This window comes from Falco naumanni, chromosome 1 (assembly GCF_017639655.2).
Source record: "Falco naumanni isolate bFalNau1 chromosome 1, bFalNau1.pat, whole genome shotgun sequence".
Classification (NCBI taxonomy): Eukaryota; Metazoa; Chordata; class Aves; order Falconiformes; family Falconidae; genus Falco; species Falco naumanni.
In genome coordinates this window covers 83,080,108-83,094,255 of record NC_054054.1, presented here as the reverse complement: position 1 = coordinate 83,094,255, position 14,148 = coordinate 83,080,108, and the positions used below count along the sequence as shown (strand labels likewise).

The following is a 14,148-nucleotide window of genomic DNA, read 5'->3' as shown; positions in this document are numbered from 1 at the left end:
AGAGCAAAATGCTAATTATGCTAGATTGTGGCCAAATGTGAAAGTCTTCTATGAAGCTTGTTATCAACTTGCAATTGTCAAGGCTAGTCTAGTATGCCTTCAGTTCATGTTAGTTCAGTTAAATACATGTCGCAGATACTCACAGGGCAAATATTTAAGTGGTCTTCCCCTAAGCAATGATTTACTGTTGGGCCATGTGTTATCTTAGTGGCCACATTCTGTATTATTAAACTGATTTATATTAGCTATGGGTACTGTATCTTAATTGAGAGGTGGATTCTATTTGTCTGATCTTTTTCCCTTGTCCATCTGAAAAGCACAACCTTATCAAATAAAAGGAGATAAAAGCTGTTCACAAATTATACAAGCTGTTTACAAAACGCTGAAATGCTCATATGAAAGGCACTGCATAAGTGCGAAGTCTTAATTATTTTATAACATTAATGCATGCATGCACTGCAAGTATACATTATTAATAAATAGAAAAATGAATCACTGATATGAAGCAGCATGTTAGTGTTAGACTAAGAGAAACATGTCTTCATAACAGACTTGTTGCAGAACAATTTTAGTCTTCTACTTGCTTTGACCTGTCCATGTTTCAGGAGTGATTCTACCTGCTAATTACTTCCAGCCTCCAAGCATTTTAACTTATTACCCTTTCCCACAGGAAGTCTGACCTATTCGAGTTCACACTACTCCTAATCTTGAGTTGTGCACTCATATATATGGAGTAGTATTATACTAACTGTAGTGTATTACTTCAGGAAAATAAGGTTCTTGGAGTCTGGCCTATAATGAGCACTTTTGAGTACTTCAGTACATCAGACAAGATACTGCTATACAGGCATTTGCCTATACTTAAATTGTCTTTGTATATACAGGTGAAATAATCTAGCTGAATTATTCTTCCTGATTTATTTCATAAAATAGCATCTCCTATCTACCCAGATTACACAGGTGTATATTTAAGAAGTCTGCTCATTTCCTGTTCTACAGAAACATGTCATGTGGATACTGATTCAAGTTTTCAATACTTAAGCAAGTCCCTTATTATTTCAGTTGTTTACAGTTTTTCACTATTGCTACTGATCAATTCTTCTGTGAGTTGCCTCAGACAAGGCAACCGACAGAAGCAAAGTAGCAAGTCTATTCCTTATATTAATACATGTAAAATTTTTTAGAGGATAAAAGCTAAAACCCACTTGAGTGTCTAAAGGAACTACTCCTCAGTTAAATTTATTCTGCGCAAAGCTAAACTTCCAAATTCTGTTCATTTTGCTATCTTAAAAAAAATGCTATCTCCTCACTACGTAACTGTAGATTATTTTTCAATATCCAAAAGTGTAAAAAACAATACATCTTTTAAACTTCATTTCTTTCCTAAAGTCCATGGAATGTGAGAACTCAACAACATAAAATGTTTTGTGAATAAGTAACATGGTGAGAAACCATTATAACGCCTCAGGTATAAATAAAATAGCTGTTCTGCATATAATACATCTGCAGAGGTTTTGTAAAGCCCAGGAACGGGCTTCTTTGATCATGTTGTCCCTTGAACATCTCTACCACATACCCTGAAAAAGCTACCCAGGATTTCCATTTATCTATTTCTTTCTATGAACCTCACCATTGATGAGAGTGATGTGTTTCACTGAAAGGAAGCTTTTCAGAGGGTTCACAGAAATAACATCTCTATTTGCTGCTGTTCTTGCACCACCCATCTCAAAATGTAAGCACGATTGTACAAGGTATGAAACCAAAGCCCTACTAATTCTTTAACTCCCTGTTCTCTTTACATCTATGCTTAGGGAAGGAAATACAGTTATTATGGGAAGGACTTTCTTATTTTACTATGTGGCAGGGAGTGGGTGTGCAAAAGAATTTCTTTTACTTCTTCCTTTACCTTTGCCTGGGCTTAAAGGGCAAGCCCATGGACTATTAAATGATCAATCTTTACAGTTCACTTAACAGAGCCCTGTCAAACTGTAAAGCTTGTTAGAAAGAATGCACTTCCCAGATGGGTTCTAGAAGTAATAAAATAAGCTCAACATTAACTGCTGTTTAACAATATTTCTTCTGTGTTTGGTCTATTGCAAACTTTTAGTCCTTAGCCTTCTCTACATCCCTCAAAGTCCTGTCAGCTCTAATTGCATGAACTGAAGTCTAACATTTTCAGTCATTAGCTATGAATGTTTACAGACATCCTCTTTCTTCAATTTCCTCATCCAGATCTCTAAAGTTAGCTTTCACATTGTCTAGACTGCATTTACAGAGCATATTTCAGACATTCAGAAAGTTGTTATTAGTAAAGATTTTTTAAAGCATCAAGTTTCAAAGTGATAATTGTATTTACTTAGTTTATATTTATAAAGCAACATATTGTATCTTACAAAGGTATGTCCTGTTTATGTAACATTATTAAACTGATATAATTACCTTAAGAATCTTAAACAATCCAAGATGTGTTATTGTCTTTAGGCAAATGAGCAACCATGTCGAAGAATATTAAACATAATATTTTAAATAGGATTTGGAATAGCATGGCATACCTGTTGAACATTGATAAGTAATGATACCAGAATTACTGACTCCAAACACTTCTCTCTATGAAAAGCTTCACTACTCCATATCTCTTCACATCTCAGTACAAAGTAAAACAATTCACTCCTAAAATCTGTGGATTCATTCTCACCTCTGTTCTATTTAGCCTCTACATTTAGTTTTAATTTGTCACAGATTGGTATTTTAAATTAGTTTGTGACAAGCAGATTGCTAATGCGTCAGACTTCTTGGCTGTTGACGCTTACTGGAAAGGCCCAGGGATGATATATAAGTTTTATACAAATAAATGCAAAACATTAAGTAAAAGCAGCCTCTTGGAATACTGCCTCTGGCCCTGTTTCAGCAGCAGTTTTGTTGGAAATCTGTATTTTAAAACTACTTCAATTAAGCTTAGGTTTTAAAAACTAAAAATGTTTAACATTGTCAAAGCTAGTGTAGTGAAAGAACTTTCTGAAGACATGTGGTGCCTTGCTATTTTAGAGTTCATCCAAGTCTCATACAATTCTTATGTAAATAAAAGGCAAAAGTTCCTCTTTTTTATTATTATGCAGATAGCAGCACCATTTTTCTTATTTTAGAGGAGTAATTTTTATTAATATACTTTTAAGATTTTCACATCAGTCATCAAGCCTAGAATCAGTTTAAAATGTACTTTGGTAACATTTTCATCTAATCTCTGGGTCTTTTTATAAATACTAGTTAGTATCTTATTTATTTATGGAACATTAGCAAGGAACTTTAGATTTGCATTCCATTACTGAGAGGCAGACAAAGCAGAACAAAAGAATAAATAAGTGAACTGAGATGCTTTTAAACTTTCAGTAATGTCATCAGAAATACACCAAGACAGAGACACTGGCATTCACAAACAGACAGAGAAAAATAAAGTAACTGAACTGGAATTCTCTTCCTAATTACAATGTGAACAAACAATCCTAGTTTCAACAACTAACCCATTGTTTTTCAAACTGCCTCTTACAACTCATCTTCGTGCACCTAAAAGGCTGTATTCTTCCTATTTTCATGATGGAAAACCAAAAATAAAGTATGTAATTTTCTAAAAGAAAAACCACAGAAGACATTTCAGCATTCATGAAAAATACTAAACTTACAGCTCTGAAGAAAAAGAGAGCCCGGTGATGCACAGACCCTGTATGACAAAGATGAGGAAATGCATACATCATGTAGTCATAACTACTCTACAGAGACAAGAAATAAATGAAATGTGAGAGTAACCCCAGTGTCCAGGATCTATAGATCCTCCTTGGGGCTTTTGCAAAAAACAATCAAGTAAACAAGTATACAGTCCATGTCCTGTCCCCTCCCCCAACCACACCCACACATTCTTGATTTTAGATCTTTGAATATTCATTTTGTAAGATCAATAGATTTCTCAGCCTAAGCTCTCTAGCAATTTGTTTATTTTACAAGACTTTCATAAATTATCCTGTTATTACAATCTGGACTTTGTAAAGATCAATTCACCTAGGAAAGATCCTGGCTCTCCAGATACCCATTTTATATACTGTACCCTATAATTTTAGACAATAAAGTAAGACAAAAGACCTCCATCCAGATAGAACACTTGGTTACCATATAATACAATAGTCTCCTAAATGCTGTTCTTATGTAGTGTTATGACAAACAGTAAAGAATCCTCTTTCCAACACCCTTGTGGTTCTTAGGTAGAAGGAATATTATTTACAAATTAAGAAAACTGGTGCACTACTAGCATTATCTTAGATATGTATATGTCACACTGTTTCTTTAAAGCAGATGGGTACATGACCTGAATAGGTCTTAACACCACTGTATGTTTTCCCCCCAGATGCAGAAAATCCTGATAGTGTGGACATTCATTGCCACAAATGGATGCATAATGGCAGAGAAAATACTTGAAAGATGCACCATTATGTACCTAAAATGTGCAGGGCACAAATTACTACAGGCAGCCACTGCAACAGCTTAACAATTTGTGCTAGGGTATAAACCCTTGCTTCCCCAATAAAGCCCACTAGTCCAGAGCACTGCTCTAAGACAAACAGAATGAAGAAGCAGTTTCATAAGTCACTGATGTGACTTTAAACATTACATTCCAGATCTGCTCCAAAGGAAACTGGAACTCCAGGGATACCTGCAGATGGACAGGCCTTATCTCAAATTAGTGAAAGCAAACAAACAAAAGACATAAGAATGTCATAGCATGGTCAAATAAACCAAGAGAATAAAAGGAAATAAATGAGAAGGGAAGAAGGGCTAAAAGAATATTCTTATTGACTTTTTTTTTTATTGACTTGTTATTGTCAAGACTGCAAATAGCTGTAATTTTGACTTCTAAATGAAGAAAAAAAAGTAAAAGTACAGATTATTGCTATAAGAAGGAGTAAGAAAAAATATTCTTGTGACAAAAATGTTGAGGATGTTGACATGTGATTTTCATATCTATAGATATAGTATCTTAATTTGAATGCAAATAAAATACTAAATAACAACACATTTCTGCTGAAGAGATTTCTGAAATTAATGCACTACCAGATTAAAATGGCTAAAAACGTTTTTCTATTAACACTCAGCAATAATACTGATGGTTATACTTTGAGATGATCTTCAGTGCTCCATAAAGAAAAAAGCATCCAGATCTGCAAAGATACCTTTTTTGACCCAAGGAAGTCCTTAGGTACAAAAATCTTCCATTTTTAACAAGTACAAATACAAAATATTGTGGAGACACTTCTTGTTTACAAAAGGTTGTGTAATAAAAAAGAACCACTATTTCTTGTCACACTTTAGGAATAATAGATGTGGCTGTTAATGATTTTCAAGTCACAAGAGCCCTCTCCTGCCACATAGAGCACATATTAATTCTTTTAATCTTCTATAAAGTATTTCTGCAATCACTGTAGCTACCATAATGCTTATAGTGTAGCAAAATCAGTTTTTAAGACACATCTAATTTTTCAGAAGCAAGTTTAGTTCTTGGGCCCTTCCCTAGTGTTGGGCTAGCAAATAAGAATAGAATTAACAAGTACTTTAAACAAGTTCATCACAAAATAGCTTCACTAAAGTTTCCACCTTGAATAAGATAAGTATGTATTTAACCTTATGAGAACATTTGGAAAGCAGGACCTGAACCGCCTGGTCCTAAACTCTAACCTGAATAGTTAAGATTTTACAAATGGAAAAGTAACAGTTCTGAAGATGACTATTATAGAGCTTACACAAAAAAGTGAATAACATACCCAAGAAATGGATTTTTTTTGAACTAAGGATACCTAGGATTGTGAAATCTGTTCCATTAATGTACGTGCAAATAGGTACTCATACCTAATAAAAAATAAGTAGTATTAAAGTCCTGCCGTTACAGCCCTAGTAGAACACCTGTATCTCCTACCAAAGATAACACTGGTGTTTCATTACAACTATAAAATTTACACAATGAGAGACCTTAAGAAAAGAACTAAATGCTACATCTAAACCACAGTTTTCCTACTGAAATCAAGCCTAGTAAGGAAGCAGAAACTACATCTGTGACAACCTTTACATTTCCAAGACTTAAAAATCTATGAACTGCTGTCTAGGTAGTTCAGTCACTGTTGTCCTGTGCACCTGGATTTCCACCCAGCTGTGTAGATTTGTGTTAAGCATTACTTAATATGACACCCAATGTTCTTTGCAGCTCTGCCTGACAGGAAGACTATGGTAGAAACACAGTTTAATGCATGCTTTTAGACTTCAAAGATTTTAAAGGCTGTAAAACTGGGTAAGTTTTGTGAAATTGTAGAAATCTAGGTAGTATGGGCTTTATTATAAATTGTACTTTGTATTTATTTCTATATTTTCTAAGAACAGTTCTGGATTACATGCAAATAATGTTTCTAGGTGTTAATTTTGGGTATGTGTTATAATGGAATTTAGATAAACAACATTTATGAGAAGAAAAAGGTTCTCATGAGAACAAATAGGTTCCTTAAAGCAAAGAAGCCCTGTTCTTGCCATGTAGTATGTGGAAAGCCATTCTTAAATTTTTGTTGTTGTTGTTGTTTTGGTTTTGGTTACTGCTGTTGAAGAATGAAAAGAATATACTTACTATACTTTGCACAAAACATTTCAATACCTGTTGTGCTACATAATCTGGGTGAATAGAGAATCTGGGTGAATATCTGCAAATACTTTAATCATAGCTTAAAGTTCAGGGCAGACCTCAGAAGTAATTAAATATTCAGGTACTGAGGCAAATGCTGAAGAGCTCTAAGTCACTCCCAGCAGGGATTTGCTTTAGCTAGCTCATTGCTGACTTGGGTATTTTAAGTACTGCACTGCTGACGCACTTTGAAGGAGAGCTACTGACTGATGAAATGGTTTTGAAAGTAATACAGAAAATTTCTGATTCAACTTCTATTTTATATGCTTTAGACCTTCTTTAGAAGGCAAATATCCTAAAACATCTCAAATTACAATTACCCAGTAGTTTGCTAGGTCTTAGGTTGGAATCTGGGTTGTTCAGCAATGTTAAAATTGTTCTGACTAGTGACAAAATCTTTGTTGTTAGGTATCTTTTTTTCTGCTAGTAGAACTAGTAAGTTAGGCATTGAATTTTGAGGAAATGTAGTGGTTCTTGAAATTTAACTGAATGTTTTCTTTTGAGATTCAACCATAAGACTCTAGTTACAAGTTCTATAAAGATTACTTACTTTCCTCTTGTAGAACAAAGCTAATTTGGTCAAATTTTGTCACTCAATCCATAATACTTACTGTTTTTACTTTCTATATGATACAGCTATGAACATCCAAGGAACTTAAATTTTAAGAGGCCTTCTTAGTCACATAACCTTCAAATATACACCTTGTCCTTACACTACATTTGATGGTTTCTTGCTTATTATAAGATTCTTGAACCTTGTTATCCTTAGTCTTGTAAGAAGGGTAGCAGCTTAAGGCAGAATGCTAGCTCAACTCTGGATAGGTTGAAGATTTTGGATAGTTTAGCTCCAAAAAAGCTATGAAAAGGGAAGAAAGGCAGTTATAAATATTATTGGGATCTAGAATCAAACATGATGCATAGAAAAACAATAACACACTAAAAGGTCAGAAAATACCTAAGTAGCTTCTTTTGAAGGCCTTTTGCTCTGCTGTAGGTCACTTCAGTGAACTCATAGCTGCCAGTGCTTGATGCTGCCTAAATATCGGCTATGCTCTTTACTAGGCTGGACAACTTCTTGGGTACAAGGGAAAATAACAATTTAGTCAATGTTTTTCTAGTCACCATTAATTTATTGTTATTTCATCATGACTTTAGGAACTATGGCTTCTGGTTATTTTCTTCCTAGCTGAGGCAAAAAATGAAAGTCCCAATTGCTTTCTACTTCTATCACACTTACCACACAGTTCCAAAAATATTTGCAGTGGCTATGTTACTGAAACTGGCTTTTCTGGAGAAAATCAGAACAATGAAGCCTGGTTTATGCAGATCTTATTGCTGTATGCAAATGTGCAGACTGTGGCAATTCTGGCTCATGTCCCTATCTGCAACTCATATTCAGCAAGTTTTGCATGTGCTAAGTGACTCACTCACATGCCTCACAGACCAGGTAACTGTTCAGCTTGTTCTATAGCCCTTCTGTTGGCAATAACAATATCTATTTCTATCTTCTACCTATTCAGTGGTTTTCAAAATATTTAATATCTTTTACACCTTTTTTCCTCTGGCCTGTTTCTTTGGGAAACAGTAGATACTTAAATCTTTCCAATTCATATGATTGTGCCCCACAGATTTTTTTCAAACATATTAACAATCAATTATTCAGTTTCATGAAACAGTTGTCTAAGTACACTGCTTTAGAAAACTAGATTATTTTTATTACCAAAATATAAGAAATGGTCAACCAGTATTGTATCACTACTGCTTTGCTTTCTCTACTTTTTCACCATATAAAACTCAGATTTACAGAGATGTCCCTGAAAGTGCCACAAACAGGAAGTGTTCTTCACTTGAACTGCAGCGCGTCAGTAATTTTAAATAGGCTGTTGTTTTCTACTGCAGCATATTAGCCATTTACTGGATATAAAGGATATACAGGATATACCATAAAATTTCCTTTCAGCTCCAGAAAGAGTGGAAGGGATGTGCATAGGTGATATGTAACTGCTTAGAAGTTACTAGTAATGCTATAGTCTGGAATCCACTACAAATTTTTCTGTACACTTTCTTATCCTCTAAAGAACTCCCTCCTTTCCCCAAGATTTAGAGAAAGGACTTCAGAGTTTTCACCCAAACAGCCTGCAAGTATTTGCCGGGCCCTTACACGGCTAGCCCAGCCTCCCAACCACTGAATTTTGTTCCACGGGCTCCGCAGCAGAGCTCAATAGCTAAATGGCTCTATACTTCCCCCTCGGTGCTGCTCGGCCCCAAGAAGAAATCCAGCCTGCGAGAGCCCTGCCCGCGCTGTGTGCGAGTGACCCCTTCAGCCAAGTCAGCGTCATTACATAAAGATCACGTTGCAGAATTGTACTGACGTCCGAAACGACTAGCTTTTGAGGTACAGCTACCGTATTTTTGAAGATCCATAACGAAATGGAGACTAAAGGGGAAATGTATTTTTAGTAGCAACTTTTGAAAACTGATTTTTTGTTAGTAACTAATATGTCTTCTTTAACTATATTCACAAAATTGTGTGCTGTTGCCAGATGGAGAATTAATAATATTATCAAATAAAACCAATTTGAGGGTGGAATTGTATTAAAAATGTATTAAACTGTGTCAGGGAGCTTTTCAGGAGACTGAGAGGGTGGCATGAAGCATACTTGGTGTAATTTGGCAATGGTTCTATCTGCATCCTATTATCATCGGACAATTACAGGTTTCAGAAAGGGAAATAAAGCAAAAGTTACAAATTAATTGATACTGATGAGATTACTTAAAAGTATACTTGATTTTAAAATCATCCACTCATGTCATCAGTGTTTCTCATGACTCATTCTGGTCAGTGATTAAGATTTGCCTTCTCATTTAATGATTCTGCAAGAGTTAAGATTAAAAAAAACGGTTTACATAAGAATTTAAAGAACACAACTTTTTTCTAGATTTCTTGAAAACTTCTTGATATTTGCACGCCCTGAAATGAATACAACAATGATGTAAAAGACCTAAGCAAAAAAAGTTCCATAGCTTGTACACAACCTCCTAGTTTAGTTGATGTTTACATACAGTTCTAGAGTCGTAGCACTGAAACAGAGACTGATGTTCTGCCAGATAAAATAAGAGCAACAAGAAACTGAAGTACTACAACAGTGCATCTTTGCTGTTAAACCCCTGCAACCTCATTGCTGCTGTCAAACTCACCTAAACTGTCTATGCTGTATTTCTTAGAAGAAATCAACAACTTCTAATCAGTTCTGAACAGAACTGTACTTGTACCAATGGCAGGAAATAGAGTATGTGAGTCTGATGGTACCAGTGGGGGCTTTTTGTGGTGTTATGAAAGTACATGCCTGTTGACCCTAGGATCTATGTAGTAAATATTTAGTAATTCTATTTTTAAAGATCCTCCATGCCTATCCTAAGATCATTTTCACCCTTCAAAATACATGTTGTAACTCAGTAGGACTGAGATATGTTAAACCATAATAGACTGATGGTGGTAAAAACATCCAAGCCAACAGAAACAGTGTTTCATTCTAGTAAAACAGTACTGTCTACAGAATGACTCTCAATACCTGAATAGTCCTATTAATGACTTGATAAGTAGTACCCAATAAAAACCCACACCTTTGTGTCTCTTGCTTTCTTAGCAAGAAACTTTGTAAGGGAGTTTGCTGTTCAAGTTATGGAAGCATGGATGTTTTCAAAATTTAAGTACTAGAAAACTGAGTTCCTTTGAAGCAATAAGTATCATGGTGAATTCTCACCTGTAAGAGACAGTTTAGGGTTTTGTTCTAGTTTCATTACCTGTGTATACAAGTGGGCAGAGCAACTCTTTCTCTCTGGCATAGAGAGGGGGGAATGGGTAGAATTCACCTCACCTATTATAACAAACTAGTAACTTGGAGTTTAGTCTGAGGAATTTGCTTTAAGTTCTTGTCAATGTACCATACAGGTAAGTGACATTTGGAAGATGTGCATTTCTCTAGTGGCTGCAGAAGTAGTCTAGGGTGACTTGGTGAGGTCAGGTCAACCTACAGATGGGTAAAATTAGGTTAAAAGGTCTTCAGTACTAATCAACAGTATTTTTTTTCCTTAAGGGTGGGCCCTCTGTCTGTTGCTACTACTCTATTTTACAACTCAAAAGTATCAGTAACAGTACATTAGGTGTTATATTATCTAACCCAGCAATGACAACATCAAAAAAATTACTAGAAATTAACAGCTTGTGTTGCCCTAGTGTCCACATCAGTGTCGTTGGCAGGCTGCAATATCTTAATAATGGGGAAGGAAGTATCTAAGAGAAGAAATAAAAGAAGGAGGATTCCCTGGCTCTCTTAATTGTGCAACTTCTACAATTCCCCTTTCCTGCTTCATGGAAGTCTGAAGGAGAATGAACAACTGGCAGTCTTTTGTACCCATAACTGTGATTCTTACTCTTTTCCCCAGCAGATATTAAAAAAAATAAAATACAACAACTATTAATGACTTGGCATGGATATCATATTTTTTGATGGGCATTAAAATTACAGTTTTGGAGTAAGCTTCCTGACCTGCTGCAAGGCTCATGATGCAAGTCCTTTGTTTAGCATACTTAGATCTACAGCTTGTCTTGGCTTAGAAGATCAGTTGGCTTCAGTTTGTAAGTCAATCTAAGCTTGAGTGCATTACCAATGTACTCCACGTGTTGAGGTACACGTTTTTCCACTTTGTATACAAAAATAACTGAACACACTTGATGTCTCTATAAATGATCTTTCAACGCTGTAAAAATTCCAGTGTCTCAATATTCCGCTTGTTTGGGATACATTTTCACTGAATACAGTGGATAAAGGCAATGCTGTTGTCTTCAACAGTCACAAACAAGATTCTGTGTAGATACTTTCTACAAAGTAACTTTGGAATGAAAGCATATATAAGCACATACAGCCATAATACCACTTTGCAAAGCTGTAGCTTTTTAATCTTGTTGACTTCACAGCAAAAGCTATGAAGAAATTTAAAGCACAACAAGTGATACAGGAAAGTGATTGCTACATTTCTTTAAGGAAATGTTGAGAACTTTAAAATAATTATGTTGTCTTCAGATCTAACTAAAGAACCTTGCAGGAAGTTCTAAATGGGGAACTAAAATTCTATTGTGTCCAAACAGGACTTCCTGGACAAAATTTTCCTTTGAGAATATGTGCTCAGTTGACTTTAAACCAAAATAGGTTGTAAGGAGCTATATAAAATAAACTAGAGGTATAATCTATCTCTGTGTGTGATAAGCAATCATATTAGCATTAAGTCTCAGACCTGTGAAGTGACAAACATTGTCTGTACAGTGCTAGTTGACCTGAATTTCTATTAGCATTAGAAGGAAAGGAAGAGAGTGGAACACATGAGTTATTCATAATAAAAATAAAACAAAACACCTAAACCAAACTTATACAGCAGTAATTTTATGTTTTGTCATTGAACAAAAGCAAACACACATAAATTTTACTATAAACTATCAAAAGAAGTTTTGAAAAGGGGACCATCAATGTGTTCTGGAAATGTTTTACACAAGAAAGTATGTGGCCAGATATAGAAAACTTTAGGTTTTCTTATAGTATAGACCCCAAATCCCATTGGCAGTGGACTTGAAGAAATTTTAATTAAGTGACAGTAAAAACTGTATCAACTGCCTGATATATGCTCTTCAGGGGCAAACTGTTAATTCTCTAGCCTAGATTAATGAGGTAAGTCACACAGAATGTTGTTAGAGCCAATTCTGTTTCTAATTTTGCCATGTGGCTCTTGAATCCAGTAGAACTTCATTTCCCAAGCAGAAAACTCATATGAAACACTCTAGAGAACTAAAGAGGTCAGAACTGGTTATCCCATGTGCTTACCAACACTGCATGATCTACTGTTCTTATGTGACTACCTCTAAGCAGGTCCACTGTGATACCTGTCCTTAGGCATCTTGCACAATCAGAAGATGGTGATATCTGGTGACTTAGTTAAAAGGCATGCACTTACCTGACATCAGGGACTGGATTGCCAGCAACTCTGCACTCCAGCAATACTCTGTTTCCTTCAGCAACTTCTTGGCTCCGGAGCTTCTGAGTGAATTGAGGTGGTGAAAACTGATTCTCTTCCATGTTGATTAAGGGGTGGTGAAGGTCCATTTCATTCTGATTGATGCTCTCCCTTTCAGAAAACTGCTCTCCATTCAGATGAACTCCAGGTGATTTTGCCTCAGGCTCAGTGTCTTGCTGATGCTTGTCCTGGTGCACCAAGGCACTTAGAGCTGGTTGTTGCTTTTTGGGAGACAAGTATCCACTGTCTGGAGAAGAAGAGTCCCCATCAGGACTTCGGCCTCTTGTCTTTGCTGCCTGTCTAAATATAGATGACAATTCCTCTGTGAATGTGGCAGTTTTATCACACAGATTGTTCCTGAAAGGAACTTCTCCCTGGGATGCTGACTTGGACTTTGGGCTTGTCTTAGGCGGACACGGAGCTTCCTTCTCCAAATGTTTCAGGCTTCTAATGAAGCTGGGACTAGTGGTTAGCAAAGGTGAGGTGCTTGCTTGCCTCCTGGAAACTGTGACAAAACTACCTGCTGTTTGAGGTGTGGTGGATTGCTCTTTATGATTCCTTGGGAGAATGTGACTTGCAGCAGATGAAGTCAGACTGCTTGCTTGAGGCCTCTGTAAAGCATCTTGCTCGTGCAGTTTAGTATCCCTGAAAGAAGGATTTTCTGAAGTGCTAGAATGAGAAGTGTTGAAATAATGAGTAAAATCTGGTGCTGTATTCTGATCCTCCTTCATGGAATTGGCAATGGCTTCCCGAGCTATGTCAAGGCTCTTACATATCTCCTCCTGGGTAAGGAAGGCAGAAAGTTCATTTGAAAATTCCCCATTCTGTATGTCTGACAGCGAATCACAGAAAAAGGCATGGTAGGAGGAAGCTTCTGGCATATTTTCAGAGTATCCCTTATTGGTGCCTCTCTCTGCACAGTAAGCCTCCTTCAGCATTAAAGAAAGAGGCAATGCCTGGCCACAGCTTCTGTCTTGCATCCTGGAAAACACAAATACCATTCCTTAATGAAAAAACTTCTTAATAAAAACCCCACCTGTTTTATCCAGGTTCCCAGGTAGACACAAAACTGGGAAAAGAGCAGAAATACCATAAACCTTGGTTTCTGTTAGAATGGGACAGGGCTGCAAATTGTCTAGGTGGAAATGAAAGCATTTAGGGAGTCTTTTCTCTCATGTGTCTTCCTTCAGAACTAGAAAGACATCCTTTGTACATTGCCTAGCACAAGCTCGATTCCACTGGACCAGTCTGAGTGATTTGTTACTTCATGCCTGATTTGTCATTTCACATCAATGCTATTGCACTTCATTTTTTCTGGTTCTAGGCTTATGATGATTTGGGGAATATATTTACTTTTCTCTTTCCCAGAAACTAAG

At 36.2% G+C, this 14,148-nt stretch overlaps 1 protein-coding gene across 1 annotated transcript in view; it reads right to left on the bottom strand.

Annotated features, from left to right (window-relative positions):
- The window catches only part of LOC121091659 (palladin-like), a 194,288-nt gene extending 180,620 nt beyond the window's left edge, over positions 1 to 13,668 (bottom strand). The window contains exon 1 of the mRNA XM_040601701.1: positions 12,713 to 13,668. Within this exon, the coding sequence (XP_040457635.1) occupies positions 12,713 to 13,653 (941 nt within the window). The 5' untranslated portion in view covers positions 13,654 to 13,668. The remainder of the gene's footprint in view (positions 1 to 12,712) is intronic.
- Between the last annotated feature and the right edge of the window lie 480 nt (positions 13,669 to 14,148).